This window comes from Podarcis pityusensis (genome assembly GCF_964106645.2).
Source record: "Podarcis pityusensis genome assembly, chromosome: 11".
In the NCBI taxonomy this organism is placed as follows: Eukaryota; Metazoa; Chordata; class Lepidosauria; order Squamata; family Lacertidae; genus Podarcis; species Podarcis pityusensis.
Window position 1 is genome coordinate 27,693,198 of NC_138036.1, and position 17,894 is coordinate 27,711,091.

Genomic DNA, 17,894 nt, shown 5'->3' on the forward strand with positions numbered 1-17,894 from the left:
AACGAATCAGAAGCCTTGGTTGTTGAACATCTCGGAAGCCGAATAGGCTTCCGGAACAGATTACATTTGACAACTGAAGTTTAACTGTATATATATTGTAACAGCTACATCTGGAGGGCCAGAACTTCCCATTCCTGCTTTATTGTTACAAGATTGATGCTGCCTTTTTTGTGTGTGTATGCACAATTACAAAAGAGTTCTATAATGTGTCGTGGAGAAGAAAGGTGGCAAGGCAAACATATTCAGGAAGAATATTCTGTGCCAAACGAAGCATGTTAAAACATTGTGTTAGGTACCTTTATTCATTTTTCTTAACAATGCACGTTTTAAATATAATTTCACTCTTAAAACAGCAAGACATTAGGGTAATTTGTAAATCTTTATTGGTATTAATACAGAACATTGCTCTTAGATATAAAAGAACTGAATGATGTCACATATAGGCCAATTCCCTCAGTATATAGCAGATATTAGTCATTTATTTAGCTATATCAGGCAAGGTGAGGCAAGCACCTTAAGTGGCAGGAACCACAGAGGGCAGCAGATTCCAATGTAGATCTTTATTTCCCCCTTGTTCCTGATGTATATCTTCACTCAGCCCTTCTTCCCTGGCAAGGAGGGTGGTGCTATTTTGTGGTTTGCCTCAGGTGCCAAAATGTCTCAGGCCGGCCCTGAGCCACATGCCAGAAGATTTTCAGTCATTAAGGTTTTAACATGTGACCTTAGTTTCAGTGAGCAATGGAGATCTCCCTTTTTAAAAGCGGGTACCAAAGCCCTCATACGAGATTAGATGTAAGAAAGATTATTTCAACTTCTTGATCAGGTGCACCAGTGAAGTATATTGGAATAGATCAATCATGCTGAGTGGTGAAGCTAAATGTGATCAGCTTCCACAGATGCTACATGGTGAAGAAATATCTGCATAGTTATAGAGTGGTATCCAGTGGCAACTATCTATTGACAGAAGGAATTGGTCAGCAAAACAGGGAGGGATTTTTTTTTTGTCCATTTCCCCTTCCTGCATAGCACCTCTCAAAAAACATACTGGGGGGGGCAAAAATCTGCCCTGAGGGGACCCCCCCAACCCTTGAGGCAGATTTAGAGCGGGCATGGAATTTAGGGGTCATTGAAATGGCCTCCTCCCCATTCCACTGGTGGATTATTTCAGTACCATCACTTTTGGATACCACCCACAGTCTGGGAAGCTAAGCAGCTCAAGAGGAAACTTCATTCGTGATCTATATAAGACTTCTTGCTAATTTGTAATGGAAAAGCCAAGTGGATTTCATACATTTCCAGAAGTTACCTGTTTGGATTTCACATGCAGAAAAGAGTTTTATATTCTTGTATCTTCTTTACATTTTTCTGTTTCTAATTGGGACTGTAAATAACCCTTTTTAATAAACTTTTCTTTTTTCAATGCAGAATAATTTTTAGCTTAATTTGATCTCCTGCAATATGCATTTAGAGATCGCAATGGCATCTCAGGCCTGGGAGAATAAAACCAACAAATATTTTGAAAATAGTCTGCTGTTTATCAGAAATATTTTATTTTTAAAAATTATATAATTGCAATGATTTAAGCTATTCTTATCCTGAGAAAAATATATCTTTCCAAAATAAGTATTCATCTCTTTTAGCTTTCATAAAGAGTGATTATAAGGGGGGAAATAGAAGATAAAGCTTCTCCATCTAAGATAATGGGCACAATCCCTATAAAGTTCCAATTAACCCAAGTTTTTTGGTGAAATCCTAAGCACATTCACTAGGAAGGAAATTCTGTTAAATGCAGTGTGACTTAATTATGAGAAAAGTTGCTTAGGATGGGACTATTTTACATGTAAGCATTAAATCCCAATTATTTCAATAGGATTAGAGGGTGAACGTGCTCTGAATTGTGTGTACTGCAAATAAGTTGGAGTATTCAATAGAAGTGCAGCACATAGCATGGGCGCATTTTAATTTTTAAAAAGTGTTTTGAGATTTATTATACTTCCAACTTGCAATTAATAAATTCTGTCTGATCTTTCTACTGAGTTGTCAATTATACAGTGACATGCTTGTTTTTTGCATAGACAAAATTGCTAATAATCTATGCTACAGTGCTGGATTTGAATTTCTGTCTTTTGAAGAGTTCTTTCTGCTGTTGTTCAGATGTTGCTTCTTTCTGCTGTATCAACTCAGCATCCCCTTTGGTCACCCCCCAGGCATCTGGCTTTGACAGTGAGGGGCAATATGGTCTTCCTGAAGCAGGCAAGAGATTCTCCCAGTATTCCTTCCTAGCCCTAGGTTAAAAAAGGGACAAATCCTATTCAATATATTTTTAATCAAAGAGGGATACAGTATGAGATATTTTACAAATTTTTTTAGCATGTAAATCAACAGATTGTCATAGAATAATTTTGGTTGTAAACCTAACAGTGCAAAGGATTGTTTTAATAACTAAATTTAAGGTGTTCTACTTTTAACTATGGCTCACTATGACGCCTCTGATTTTACATACCCATGAAAAAGAGGACCTGTCCTGGAAAAAGAGGATATGTGGCAACCCTGACTTGCCAGAGGGATTAATAGTGTAATCATTCAGCCAGGACACTGAGATCTAGCACCGAGGGCCTCAAACACTTAAGGGGGCACATTGGTAGTGCTGTATTGTTGCTAATTCTCCCCACTCCACCTCTCCAAGGATATTGAGGCATAAAACCCTAACATATCACTTCTGGAATACAGGTGCTTTTGAAAGGGTTATATGCATATTTCCTAGTTTCTTTTCCTCCTAAGGCCAGGTCAAAAATAACATTGACATATATAATATAGTGAAAAGGGGGAGGGGGCTAAAATGAACTTTGTAGCCCCAGGAATATGAATAGTAGGTTTCCAGAAATCTCGACTATAGCTTCTAAACATTGAAACTGTTATGAGCACCACAAAATACCCATTTCACAGAATGAAAGTGGTGCTGCTCAGAACTGCCTCCACTCCCTGAAACAAAATCTCCCCAGGGGCCCAGCAACATATCTACATACAGCTCAAAACAAAGAAAACACAGACCCCCAAAAGAGAAACCCCTGGCCTGAAATAAAACCCTCACAGGTTTTTTTTTAAAAAAAAATTAAAAATTGGTAGGGACAGAAGGCCTTGATGGGCACTGCATTGGGCGCCTAAGAAGTAGTATGAACAGAACAAGTTTATTATGAAATTGATATCTAAATGTCCCAACATGTTTGGAGCATGAGGGGAAACTACATAACTAAGAAGCTAGTATTCTGATTGAATTCAGTCTCTCTAGCTTTACTATACATAGCAAATGCTTCCAGCCTAACATGAAAGGAACAACATTTATATCATCAGGAAATCTGAATGAAACTTTACTGTACAATGGCTGAATAACAGGTACTCTAGTAAACTGGAGGGTATTTAACTCAGTCACTGTACTGATCTAAATGCACATGTTTAGTAATATCCTGCATCCATTACTTCCATCTTGGTGTTTAGGTCTATAAAATTACTGTTCAAAACTGCTTGTGTGCATGGTTTTATACCATGACATAGAGTTCTACTACTACCACCAAGAAATTTGCCATATGAAGCAATGCATTTCTGAAAAAGAAATATATATAGCAGGTTATTTTAGTATCAGAGTTAAAAATATACTTTACCTTGCTCTGACCCATGGTTTGGTATGCATGCTCAATTCGCTCCCCCAGCTGCCATGTTTTTCAGAGGCTTGTGGTAAAAATCCTCTTTCAGGGGCCAGCTCCTCTGCAATTGCTCTGATGTGATATGGTTCAAACCCACAGCACCCTCCAATATATCGAACCCCCAAATTATAGGCCTCTCTTGCATATTTGTGAACATCCCATCTGGATAGAATTCTTGGCTCCAAAGCTGTAATGATATGTAATTACTTTAACTTCATTATTATCTGAACATTCGGTGATAAAAATCTGTGCAAAACACTACCATTGTCATCCAAATGTTTTACAAAATAGGTTTGTTTTCTTTAGACAGCGCTAACCAGGACAGACAATTGTGTATTTATTCACAACTATTTAGTTTGCAAACAGCAGCAAGGAGTCTCTTTCCAGGTACCATTAGGCAGAGCCACAATAGCCACTCTTGGGAAGCAGGTTTTCGGTTTCCAAACTGACTTTTCTTACGTAGGGCTCCCTATTCCACAAAGTGATCTAAACAAATTTTTCAGCACTCTTTTCTAGTTCCAAGAATTACCTACATGTTTTCCCAACCAAATGGAATAGATCATCTGAGGAACAGGGAGATTCTATTTATTTATTTTTAATCCCCAGTTCAGCATACAGGGTGGGAAGCTTTAAGCATACTGAGATGGGGATGAAAATCAGTAGCTTTCTCCTGCTCCTTAGATGATATTTGCAGATCATCTGGGACGCAGATGGCCCAATTTCATGCCAGTCTCAGCACAGACATCAAGCCCAGCCCTATAACAGGATGAAAATAACACACACACCCCTCAGCTGATCTGCATGGTAACTGGCCCTATCTACTTTTGGACTCTGCCCATGTATGAAATGTGACCCCACCCCTAATAGCTTTTTGCTGAGTAACGTGGTCTGTGGCCTGAAAAATGGTTCCTATTCTTGCTATAGACGTTTACCTGCCAGCAATCTTTAGGTTTAAATATTTAGACTCTGACCCTACTGTTTTAGTGTTGTATTTTATAATTAATCTAAGTAAAGGTAAAGGGACCCCTGACCATTAGGTCCAGTTGTGACGGACTCTGGGGTTGCGGCGCTCATCTCGCTTTATTGGCCGAGGGAGCCGGCATACAGCTTCCGGGTCATGTGGCCAGCATGACTAAGCCGCTTCTGGCAAACCAGAGCAGCGCACGAAAACGCCGTTTACCTTCCCGCCAGAGCGGTACCTACTTATCTACTTGCACTTAGTCATGCTTTTGAACTGCTAGGTTGGCAGGAGCAGGGACCGAACAAATGGGAGCTCACCCCGTCGTGGGGATTCAAACCGCCGAACCCACAGCACCACCCGCATCCCTATAATTAATCTAATTGACTATAAATCACTCTTGAAATATGAATAGAATGATGGTGCATTTTAAAAAGATTAATAACACATTTTATACAATGCAACATGGCTTCAGTTCCAGACCAACTGTATGCTTTTGAAGGCAATGGGGCCTATTTCCAGTACATGGACTGGATATTTGATGTATACTGTATACTGCTATTTGATGTATAAGTGCTATTTTTCTCGCAGCTTCACGCTAAGAACAGCAACAACAACAACAAAAGTCTTACCAAAAGGAAATTCAGGTAGATCAATGAACCCCTGCTTCCCACAGTCCGGAGTATGAAACGCAAGTGGCTGTGACATGAGGTGCGCTTTTAGTTTAGCAGCTGCCAAGCCCTCCTTCATGAGTTTCAGAGTTTTGAGGGAAGTAGCTGGATCAAAATGGCAGTTCACTCCAACAATAGAAGCACCTAAAGAACAAGATGTGAAGTGTTTCACAATATCTTTCAATTCAATGTTTTTAAACTAATGTGATCTGTGTATAAAGGGCCCCTTGTGATATGGTGTTTTTTTTTATCTGCACTTTAAATATGCATGTATGGAAACAGACATAAATAGCAAAGTACTTATTGTCTTTGAAATGCTGGGAGCGTCAGATTAAAGTATGAGATCCACACCTTGCAGGACTGGGCTGAATGTACTCTAGACCTGGGGTGGGCAGACTTCAAGCTTGAGGGATTTGCTAAGTTCCCACCCACAAACCCAAAGAGCACAAGCTGGCATCACTAAATAAATAAACAAATAAATAAATAAATAAATAAATAAGTAAATAAGTTTGTTTGTATTCCGTCCTCCCCGGCTGAGGCTGGGCTCAGAGCAGCTAACATCATAAAAACAACACAATATGCATATAAACAGACATCAATTAATTAAAATACATCTTAAAATTAATTCTGACAAGTTAAAATCTGGGGCAGGTGGCAATTATCAGGTTGGAATCACATGCAAAATACTACCTTAGAAAGGGAGGTAAATGTATACTTAGAATTAAAGGGCAGGGTGTACCTCTTAGTGATACCTCCCAGTCCAGAAATTTGGTTGTGTGTGTTTTTGGTTTTTTTGCTCACAGTCCTTTCACACAAAAAACCCATTCCTGGTTCCTCCCATCCAAAGTTTATTCGTTTTAGCCACCTAATTTAAGTGTGGAATTGTCGGTATTGTAAAGCAACCAAGTATGGGTGTGGGGTACAAGCTTCAAGTATTTGTGCCGGGATTTGCATCTCGTGCACCTTTTCAGGCAGAATCAAGAGATTGATAGCTGTTCCCCCCTTGCCTGTGGATGGGGCCACTTGCCTGTTTTTCTGTGCTGCAACAGCTAAAGTGGGCAACAGGGTCATTTGCAAAGCACTTGTTAAAATGCCATTTTTACTTTGAGCCTTAATAAAGCAGATTCGAAATTTTAAAATAAAAAGTAGAACTATTTGAGTAATTGGTCCATTAGGGAGAATGAGGCAATGCCCCCCCCCCACAAGCTGGGTCCACCATGAGCCAACAGGCCTTCCCTTTCACCTTGTCCAATATTTTCCTACTCAAACTTTTGCTGAGCTTCTTTCATCTCATTCCATATCGCTAATATTTTAACTTGTATCACGATGGATACGTCAAATATAGAATCTTACCAGCGTTTACAAGTTTGACAGCACATTCTCCAGGTAATATGCCATGCATATCTCCTTCTGGACCAATACAAAGAGTTGCTGCAACTGGAACCCCAGCTTCTTTTAAGGTTTCAACTGCCCACACAGCTTCTTCCACATGTTCAAAATACTAAAAAGAGATGAAAGGAGTAAGTAAGAGAGAGAGAGAGAAGAGAGAGAAGAGAGAGTTCAGAGCATAATACTACCTTTGGTGTGAAAATGTGACAGAAACAAACAAAAGACTAAAAGAAAAAGTACTTTTTAAAAAAATTGGGATACAATGCAAAAACCCCACCCCCTGACAAAAGGGCTTTGTGGAGGGTCAGAGCCATCATTGCATCTGCCCCATATCTATGCATGGTGGCTGTGATGAAACGGAGGTGGACTACGATTAGCCTTGATCACTGCCGGAGCTCCAGACTGGCACATTGATCGACTCCACAAGGGGCCTAAGCCTAGCTTTGCTCCCTCCCCACCTTTGGAATGCTCCATATTTCAAGGCTTTCTGCTGCCCTCCAATGGCAAGAAGAATACCACCAGTGGGCCACTCACCTTCAGTTGGGAGACACCTTTGCTGAAGCCAGTGCTTCCTCTTCCCAGCCCAGTGGAGAGGGAAATGAGGATTCCTGTTATTTTCTAAATATTCAAAACTTTCCCTCCAAAAATTGCATTTGCTGAGTATCTTTCGTCATATACTAAACTCATTTGTACCTCAGGGTATCTGTTTAAGGGTTCTACCAACCTACTCACTGAGCATCTATCCTGATTTGTTCATGTAAAATTTATGTGGAGGCTATATGATATCAGTTTATTGAGCATTCATTCTGATTTGTTTGTGCAGAGGCTAGGCCCAAGACATTGTTATCCCACACCTTCCAGCATTGGAGGGGGGGGGGCTGAGGGGCACATGACCCTGGGTACAAATTTCTGAGGGGGTGCCCCCCCCCCCAACTCTGGCACTCTTGGATGAAACAGATTTTCTAGATCCATTTCAATAGGGGTTTAGGCCCGGTTTTTGCATGCCTTGGTCACTCTTTGGGGGTAGGTGGGTTGCAAATCTGCAGAGCCCCATTGTGCAAGCAGTTTTTCAATTCACACAAACTCTGGATATGAACCTATCACAAAAGCCGTTTCCCCCATTATCACCACTTACTGTTTCCTTAATGGTTGCATTTACCTCTGCAATTAAGAAGTCCACATTCTTTTTAGTAAAAACCTCTAGCTGCTTTCGAAAGATTGATTTAACTTCAGCTTCACTCTTGCTACTTAAGTATGAAGGGGTTTGGCTGACGCCTCCAGCCACCAAAGCATCGCCTTCTTGAGCCACTTCTTTTGCAATATCACAGGCTGCTTCATTTACTTTCTTGCCCTGATAATACAGAAATAGCATTAGTATGGACTTACACCATACACATACCTACACTTTTATTGTAGGAAAAATGAATACACGTTACATTTGTTGTCCAGCTAAGAAGTCTCACATTTTACCAATCATCACAGTACAGTTTCATAAGGGGGTGGTTTTTATTAGAGGACAGTGTAAATGTTTGCCTGCTTCATTTTTGGGTCCAAAAAAGTATCTTCAGAGGTCCCAAAAATATTTCCTGAAAATAACTCCTTCTAATCACAACATAAATATAGTTCGCCTCTCTTTGCTGCCATTGAGCCAGCCTGCTTCTGTTTTGGCAAAAGCAACTAACCAACCAACAACAACTAACTAGGTCTTCATCAGTAGTCCCACCCAGACAGTCAGGAATCATGCAGCAAATGTCATTTATTCTGTCACTCCTGGCAAGCAAAGGTAATTTAGAGTGAGGACATATGTGATCCTAACCAACTACCTAAAAATAGGCAGATGATTCTTAAAAGATTGCAGTGGAGAGTGCCTCTCAGTGTTGACAAAAGTGTCTGTATCTCTTTTCTGGTTCTGTCCTGACATTGCTGACATGTTCTCAAGTGAGAGATTTAAAAGCACCTGAGGAAAATATTAGGGGGAGGGAATATTTTCAAGCCTGAAAGGTAACCACAGTGTTACGATATCTCTAAGGAGGAGCAAAGGACAAACTGGCCTCCAACTTTAGTTTCTAGATTTAAAAATAGTAACTAGGTTTTACTGAAAAATCAAACAGAAACATTCTTCTTAGCTATTCATGTCTTGCACATAATATTATTTCACACTATAAGGAGTTACTTCTGTATATGGGTATACAAACTTTTCTTTGTCACAATTAATTGATAAATTTAGCCCTTGTCAGCTCCTGTTTTCCACAGTATTAAACAACTTGAAAGTGCTTTGTGAGAAATAACTACAGTAAGAGTAACTAGCTTGCTTCTTTCATCTGACAGGCGGTTGTCCCTGTTTTTTTTTGAAGGTAATCCAGGCAGCATCTCTGTCTTGCCATTTCAGTATACTAAATCTTCATACATTTTATTTCTATTTGAATTTTTAAATCTACATCTTTGAATTAATGAGTTATGTCTTGCAAAGATGACCCATGTTTCTGCATTGAGATCATGTAACTCCACTTGTCAATAAAGATAAAAAGCTGTTGAAACTACTCACAGAATGTTTATCAGCTACATAGTTCCCCCTGTTTTCTAATTTGTCATCACTGGCATAAAAGGTGAATGTCTGTAAAACATTTGATCCAGCCCTGAGGAATTCTCGATGCAGCTGACGAACTGCAAAATGTTTAAACAAAACGGAGAGTCAAATATGATGTTAATATTGTGGCAGCAGCTCCTTTTACATGGTATTGCCTTATCATGTTCCATTTTATGACCTACACATAGTGATTCGCTTCATTTTTTTTTTAATAAGATATTTATTAAGGTTTTTTGAAATATTACAATAAAAATGAAAAAAAGAGAAAAATACAAAATAAAAACAGTTAAAAACACACATATTTTCAGTTACTTATTTTCCTTTAGCTTGTTTCCCGGACCTCCTCGTACCTCCCTTTTTTGTATTCCACTTCAATTTATTGGTTCAGCAAATCCTTACCATTTTTCTACTTTCTTTATCTTTGGTGCCATTCCTCTAGTTATCCATATTTGGTCAATTCTAGTCCATGTCATCTTGGCTTCAGAAAAGAAGGTTCCCTCTCTTCCCAAGGGGTTCTTTACTCTCCAAATATCCACTAAGTCTATATTGTCTGTCATCTCAAAAAATGTTTTCGGTAGTCTACCATCCTGTCTTTGTGCCTTATCCATATTTGTAGATACTACTCCATTCATGTCCCCCATCAAAATCAAATTGTAATCCAAATAGTCCAGTAAGGTCTCGTGCAACTTTTTAAAGAATTCAGATTTCCCCTCATTCGGTGCATAAATTCCTACTATCAAGAATTTCTCTCCTTGAACTTGAATTTCAATTGCCAAGAATCTTCCTTGGTCATCTTTAAAAATTAATTTCGGTGATAGTCTCTCCTTTGCATATATCACAACTCCGCTTTTTTTAACTTTGTCAGATGAGATAAACTCCTGTCCCAATCTTTTATTAATCAGTAGTTTCCTGTGTAGCCTTGTTATATGTGTTTCTTGTAAATAAATCAAGTCCAATTGTTCCTTTTTTAGTAGATGAAAAACACTTTTTCTCTTTCGAGGGGAGTTCAAACCACTACAATTCCAGCTTAACAGTTGCAGAGCCATGATGGGGTTACTTCACTTTACCTCCAACTGCACCAAGTGTCTGTTCTTGTTCTGTAGGTGGTGTCTCTTTCTCTGGGCCGTGCAATCCAAAAGATAAGTTTGCTATGTCTAGTATGCCTTTTGGCTCTTCTCCAGATTCCACTTCTTTCTGTAGGTCTTCTTCGTGATCTTTCAAGAACCTGTCCTTATCATTGACTGATCTTATTTTTATCTTTCTTCCTTTGTATTTAAAGGATAGGCCTTGAGGAAATTCCCACCTGAAAAGAATTCTATTTCTTTTCAACAGGGCAACTAGGTCTCCGTAGTTAAACCTTAAGTCCAAAAGATGTTTTGGAATGTCCTTAAATATCACCACACTTGAGTCGTAAATTTCCAAAGTCTTTTGATAGTGCAAATTCAAAATTTTGTCTCTCTCTTCTTTTGTTCGAAGGGTAATCAAGCAGTCCCTCACCTTGTTCCTGCTTTGTCCTCTTCCAAGTCTAAATGCATTCACTATCTTGAATTCTTCCTTCCCCAAGTCCTGTTGCCAAAATTCTATAAATTCCTGTGTAAGAAAGTCAGCCAGGTTATCTTTCTCCCGTTCTGGTACAGCCCTGATTCTTAAATTTCTTTGTCTCTCTTTCAATTCAATCATAGACAATGTCAAATCGTGGTCCTCCAATTTCTTATATACTGGTGGTATCTTCTCTTGAATAGCAGTTGCAATATCTTTTGCTTCTTCAGCTATCTTTCGGGTCAAAGCGGATTCCTGTAATAATTTTTCGAAAGACTCTGTATTGGTGTTCACCTTCTGTCCCAAATTATTAATACTTGTAGTATTCAGATCAATTTTACCTGATGCTTCAGCTACTTGTTTATTAGTCTCAGCTACCTGCTTAGCTAAATTTTCCAAAGATTCATTAATTTTTCCAAGTGCATGTGCCAAAACGTCTTCGGACGACATAACTTTTGGTTTGACCTGTGGGGGTGCAGCCCCTGATGTTCCAGATGCTCCAGATGTTGAAGCCCTTCGCTGCTGCGCAGTATCTGTCCGATAGTGTCTGCCAGACCTAGTAGTTTTTTCCTGCGCCAGCTCTATCTTTCCTTTCCCATCTGCCATAACACTCTCGTGAGAATTCAAGGTCGTTCCCACAGTTGCAAGTTTGTTTTGGAATGGAATTTTCCTCTAACCCAGTTGTTATTGTAACAATGTCCAGCCTCCTCTAGGGGGACACAGTAACAGCCAAAGCTTGCAACTTTTAAGAACAAAGATGGTCTTTATAAGTCCCCCAATTCACTTAAAAACAACAGTTTCAATGCACTTGAACAGTTACTTTAAACTGTCCAGGAGAAGTCCAGAAACACTATATCTCTTCTGCAGAGTTAGCTGTCAAAAATCCTCTGCTTACCGATAGGCTTTCCACTGAACGGCATTCCTTGTCTAGGGGCAGTCCGTTCCCAGGTTTTAAGCAGCAGATTTTAGCTTCCTTTCCCCCTTTTCTTTGCAGGTAAATACAACTTAAACCTTCCCCCCTCCTCTCCTGCAATCCGGAGGGGAGACCACTTTCCAGATGTTAAGATTTAAGTCTTTTTTCCGAACGTCTCTCTATGTTTCCGCTTTACAGTCTCTTTGCTTTGAACTATTTACAAGAAAGGAAGGCAGACTTCCTGGTTATACCTTCCCGCTTCGGTGCCGAATTAGCTGTTTTTTCTCCTTTTAAATCCAATTTAATCCTACTCACGGGTAGTTGCTTTCGAAATCCAATTATCCCAGGAAAAAGTCAGCGCTCTCCGATAACGGCTGTGCGGCTTCACTCCGCGGAAGAAGCAGTCGACTCTCAGCACCGCGCCGCTCACCCCGTCCCGCTCCGGAGCCCTTAAAAGGGTCCCTTCGCAACTTGGGGGGGGCGCAAATAGTGCCCGCCGAGTCCCCACGTTCACAGGCTTCCCCCGCCTGTGATTTTTAAAGGGTCCCCGCTTTGCCGCAGCGGTAAGACCCGATCCCGTGGAGCTGGTCCCTCCGAGAATCAGAGGGAATCCGCCATTAGCGATGGCGCTGACCCAGAAGTCCGTGATGCGCTTCATTTTTAACTGAGTTGTTATACTGTTAAAAAGAAACACTCCCATTGATTTATTAATAAAGGGTATGCGTATTTAATCAATTAAAAAGTCTGCACATTAATTTCCCAACTTGCAATTGGTACATGATTAATGCAAAAGGCATCTGAAACTGTTAAACCATTTCACTTGTAGATCTGACAGTTGGACAAAATTGGATTTGAACCAGGGAGGTTTAAGGTTCATCTCTATTGCAGAGATATCTTGGGAAAGCAAAATCACTCTCTCTCTCATCATCTTTCTCCTGCCTGTAAAATAAGAACAATGCTGACTTGAGTAGAAGTATAAATAAATAGGATTCATATGATAATAGCTGATGAAAGACTTCCAGGTAGATCTGAAGTTGCAAAAGAAAGGCACATTCTTTCCTTTCCTTAGAGCAATAGCCAGTGTTATCCAAGCAGATTTCCCCTTCTTCTCTTTCCCTCTGCAGCCTCCTGCACTCCTCCCCCAAATTGCTCTAGACTCTCAGGGACATCCAACTCCCAAATGACTGCGATCTACTCAAAGTTATTGAGCTTTTTTGGGAAAGGCAAAGTTGTTGAACTTTTTTTAGGAAGCCACAGGTTTTCCCCCCTTCTGGGGGGGGGAGATCACTGAGGGGCCAAAGATCTACCCGGAACACCCCGCGATCTACAAGTAGATCACCTGCAGAGGGTCCAAAACCCTACACAGCAGTTTTAGTAGGCATGCAAGGAGCTGCATGAGGAGGAGAGGAAGGGGAAGTCCTGTTGAATGGCTAGAAGTCTGTTCACTACTGGATATTGTCTATAGCCAATTAAGCTATTTTTCCTTAGTCTACTGGTGCAATATGCAATAGCATTTTTAACAGGCAGTGTATCAGAAGTAGATTTTAAATGGGAAATGTGCCACCCACAACTACAATGAATTTATAGAGACAGTAGAACACAGACAGCCAATGCAGTGTCCTCCAGATGTTACTGGATCCCAACCTCAATTGGCCGTAGTCAGCATGACCAAAGGTCAAGGATGATAGAAGTTGTATCCAGCAACACCTGCAGGGTAACCATGCTGGTATCCCTGCAGTGCAGGATACTTAATGTGCACAGGTAGGCCACTAATTACTTCTACTCGTTACCTCATTTAGGAAGCATTTTCTGCCACAATAAAAAGGACTTCATTCCAAGCAAATGTGTTTATAATTATGATGCCAGAATAGCTGTCTCAAACCCCATAGCAGTTACTGTGCAATAGCTGGCACCATCCGCACTCTAACCAAAGGCAAGAAAAAACAGGCTCTGTTTCTTCACTTCAAGACTGTTTGGTTTCCTATCCAGTTTCAAGTTCACATCTGACACTCTCTGTCACCCCTCTCCCCCCCCCCATTTTGACCCATACAAATGTAATTTAAGAATGATTTAAGGTCACATCTATTTCACACTTAGAACACTGTTTGCCTGACTGGTATGGACTTTCGCAATACACCCCAGTTGTGAAATAGTTGTTTGTTGCATTTTTAAAATCTTGCCTTACTTTAAAGGAGCTGGAGTGATACATGGAAAATTGTAGTGGTGGACAGAAGTAGCAGCATCAGGCTTAATTTCACTCTCCCCATACTGTGGCAGGGACAGTTTTGTGTTTGAAGAGGTACAGGTTTTGCCAAATGATTTTGAACATAAAGCTACTACTGAAAATGGTACCAGAACACCTAGTATTCAACACCATCAGATACAAACAATGTGGTGGATTACTACTGTTCACCTGACCTCCTGTTAGTTGCATCACTGCTGCTTACCAGGAGGCAGAGGGGTGAAGTGCTGGCAAAGCCTGCATGGTGCAAACGCAGAGGCAGAGCCAATCCAATACTCGCATTAGTGCATTTGCACCATAGCCACCATCTCCCTCCTGGTAAATATCGACAATGCAATGACCACAGGTCAGGTGAGCAGTGCCGTCCCACCACATTGTCTGCTACTATAGAAGCAGAGGATAACCAAAAGACCACTGATTACATTAATATGGCTTTTTTGTGATTATCACAGTATTTGCTTGCATCCCCTTGTCTTTGTAAATCCAGGACCCTATCTTCAAAGACCTATAGATGCCTTCAGACACAGGATAACAAACAGTATACTGTAAATCCTTATTTTAAGGCAGTCCCGAAACTGCAAAAATATTTTTTAAAAGATTAAATTTTACTGATATAATGTTAAAGCAATATTTCTGTAATAACCAGTTCAAAGTGTCATAAAATACAAAATCAGGTATAAATCAGAAAATGTGCCCATTAAAGAGCCCATTAAAATTTGTTGAATAGAATCAATTTTCATTGGCCTGTGTGTTGTGCCCAACAGCTCCTATTTAGCTAAAGTGGACTATGATTAAGTCCATTGAATGAAATGGAATATGAACTAATTGCACCCGACTTATTCCACTGATTTCAAGGAGCATAAAGCACAATCCTCTACAGCCTTACTCATTGTATTTAATGATGTTTACTCTCTAGTAAGTTTGTTTAGGATCACAGCTTTTATCATGACTAACTTTATCAAGCATAGGGGTCAATGTGTATTCTTCAACTGGGAACTTTACACAATTCATACTGTATACATTGCAGATTAAACTAACCTGCTTCTGGGTGTTCTAGAGCAGCTTCTGGAGTCCAAGGCCCAGCTTTTACATATCCCCTCTTTTCGAGAGCAATGACAAATCCTCCATCACCAATCACAATTTCTCCAGCATCTAGACGTTCAAGAATACCCTAGAAGAAGAAGAACAACAACTACATAGTGTTCATATAATATTTTAGAACGTTCAGATAAAAGGTCTGCAAGCAACTTATATCTGAAAACATATACATAAATACATTATATCATGGGGAGGAGAAAAAATCATAAAAGGCATTAACATTTCATACAACATATAAAGTTAAGCCGCTGCACTTAAGTGATCTTCCTGGGGTGCAAGCCTGGGCAGTGTGTATGGAGGTCCTGGGATGTCTACACAAGACCCCACTTGTTGGTGTGGTCCAAAGGAAAGCAGAGCAATATGTCTGATTCCAACAGGGCAGCAGGAGTTGCCAGAAGGAGGCATACAAGGCACCATCCACTCATCTTAAGACTCCATAATGGATTTGTGTAGGGTTTACTCCTTAGCCTTATCTTCTCCACAAGATATCACACAAGGCAGCGGAGGTTTAGGATCAGAGTTTTCATTTTCTGAAAGTAGATGGGCTACTTTCCCAAGTTGATGAGCCCCATATGCCCCTAATTTCCCTCTACAGGATATGCAGAAGCTGCCTTCTTGACCGTTGGACCCACTATTGATCTTGTCCACTCAATCCGCCGCAGTCTGTCTTTGTGTGTAAGGGAAGTCCCTAACTTGCCAAGGGTTTGAGACTCATCGGCTACCCTCATCTGGTTTAGCTTGCCAGTTGAAGCTGTTCCTGAAGCTGTCGCATACTGACAGCTTCTAGGAGCCACAGATGAGAGCTGATATTTTCTGAAGAAACTTTGTAAGATTCCACTGGTGGATTGCCATGTAGAAAGCAGCTACCATCAACCATGCCAACACATCTGTCTTAAATCTCTCTTTGTGTGCTAGTTTTATATCATTCCCACTGATAAGAGAATGCTTGCCAGGAGGCCTATGCCAAGTTTATTACTCAACCCTCTGAAACTCACACAAAATCATTTTGCGTCATTGCATTTATTCTTTAAATGCAAGACTGTTACAACAGCCACTAAATTCACCAGTTGTGTGCTGGATTCACAGAGCACAATTTTTTAACTTGCAATGGACTAGCTACTTTGAATCTGCACGACAAAAACTACAGGAAATATGTAGAGGGTCACATTCAGCTTCCAGGATGGAAATTACCAATTCCTGATTTAAGAGGACTATTGAGACCCTGATAGGTCAAAGGAACACAATCTTCACCCTTCATAGCACTTCATTATCACCAATGCACTTCTTGGAAATCCTCTTCATTACAGCAAATTCGTATATATATTTTTATAAAAAATTATTTGTACAAAATATTTTACTCCTTTGAACATATAGAAACATATCTAGTAGTTATTATGGGCCTAAAAGGAAAAACAATACTTGCATTCTGTAAAATACCTAGTCTGGAGGTGATTCTTACCACTGACAGCATTTATAGTATATCATACTAACACCTCTTAGGCGACCAGGTAGACTTGAACCTATTTGTGCCTTATATTGGTTTTTATATCAAGTCTCTTTACCTCTTATTAGGTTTTAGTCATATACACGATCAAGCAACAGTAACACAAATATTTAGATGAATTCCTTTGAAATCACACGGAGTAACGTTTATGAAAGCAATTAACAATGAGTCTTCTAGTGAAGCTTTCTAATGACAATGAAGATTCACATCTGCGGGACTGCCAATTTGCATATTCATGGAATAGGAAGTGACCCAACAATTCTGACTGATTACATTTTTATGCAGAATCCTGGCCAAAGCATGGAAAAAGTGTATCTATCTAAATCAGTATCACATTCAGTTGTTCCAAATGCAGAAAACACACTTTGCTATCATACTGAACATTTCCATAGCAATGTGAATAATCAGATTTATACACAAAATAAATGAAAAGTCTTGGGATATAAAAAATTGTCAGAACCAGGTGCCCCTGGCTTCAATACGTCCCCTGGCTTACACTTCACAGCGTCTAGGGCAGCTGAGATAGTTAAGGGTGTAGACCAGTGGTTCCCAACCTTTTTTCGCCCATGACCCACCTAAGCATCTCTAAAATCCTGATGCCCCCCCATATATAATTCTTATTATTTGAAAAGTGAACTCCTGTTCACGTGGAGGAAGCCTAAAGGGCCATTCACTATTAATAATTCATTCTCGAATTGCCCACCTTAAAAATCAAATTGCCCCCCTGTGGGTGTAGACCGAGGTGTCTATTTCTATACCTCAACTCGTGGAGCGGACTTTCACCTTTGACCCTCTTGAAGCCCCCAGGGTCTGCCTATTAGCAAAGCCCCAAACGACCCCTCTCTCTCGCTCACAACTTTTCTTTTTAAACACCGTTGTTCTTTTTCTCGATGACGCCTTGCAGGAGATAATCGACCACCTCTTGCCCGAACACTCCTAAGACAGAGAAAGGTCTCTAAGCTTGAAGGCTCTATTACACCTCGGGGCTTCTCTTCCCAGCAAAATCAAGCAAGCAAGAGCCCCAAGCAGCCGGCGGCTTTACCTTCTTGTTTTTCGGCGTCCCTCCAATAGGTGCCATGATCTGCCGTCCTGTCGATCCTGTCGGGAACTGCACTTTCCCTCCTCTGCCGCCGAGACAAACAAGCGCAGCACGCCCCAGGAAAGAGGCACAGAGAACGGTGCAAAGCGCTCGCGCGTTTTATATCCTTGGGAAGGGGCGGCCGGAGGTGGGTGGATCCTGAGCTGGACGTCGATTGGAGAAAGAGGCGTCTCAATATAGTTGCGTTCGCCCG

General features: G+C 40.5%; 1 protein-coding gene across 1 annotated transcript; it reads right to left on the minus strand.

The window, feature by feature from the left end:
* Positions 1-366: 366 nt before the first annotated feature.
* On the minus strand, positions 367-17,801 carry LOC308458163 (betaine--homocysteine S-methyltransferase 1). Its single transcript, XM_080972963.1, has 8 exons — positions 17,645-17,801; positions 15,039-15,171; positions 9,265-9,383; positions 7,879-8,070; positions 6,684-6,831; positions 5,292-5,474; positions 3,660-3,888; positions 367-2,285 (listed from the first exon to the last, which is right to left on the minus strand). The coding sequence occupies exons 1-8, from the start codon at positions 17,678-17,680 to the stop codon at positions 2,093-2,095; spliced, it is 1,233 nt and encodes a 410-aa protein (XP_080829089.1). The 5' UTR covers positions 17,681-17,801; the 3' UTR covers positions 367-2,092.
* Between the last annotated feature and the right edge of the window lie 93 nt (positions 17,802-17,894).

What these genes read in the sequence shown, in the direction of transcription:
- LOC308458163 (XM_080972963.1), bottom strand. Translation starts at nt 17,680, where the DNA reads ATGGCACCTATTGGAGGGACGCCGAAAAACAAGAAG. An exon ending in TCTAGAACACCCAGAAGCAG is followed by an intron (nt 9,384 to 15,038) that starts GTTAGTTTAATC and finishes AACATTTTGCAG; the next exon opens with TTCGTCAGCTGCATCGAGAA. An exon ending in TGTCAAACTTGTAAACGCTG is followed by an intron (nt 5,475 to 6,683) that starts GTAAGATTCTAT and finishes CTTGTTCTTTAG; the next exon opens with GTGCTTCTATTGTTGGAGTG.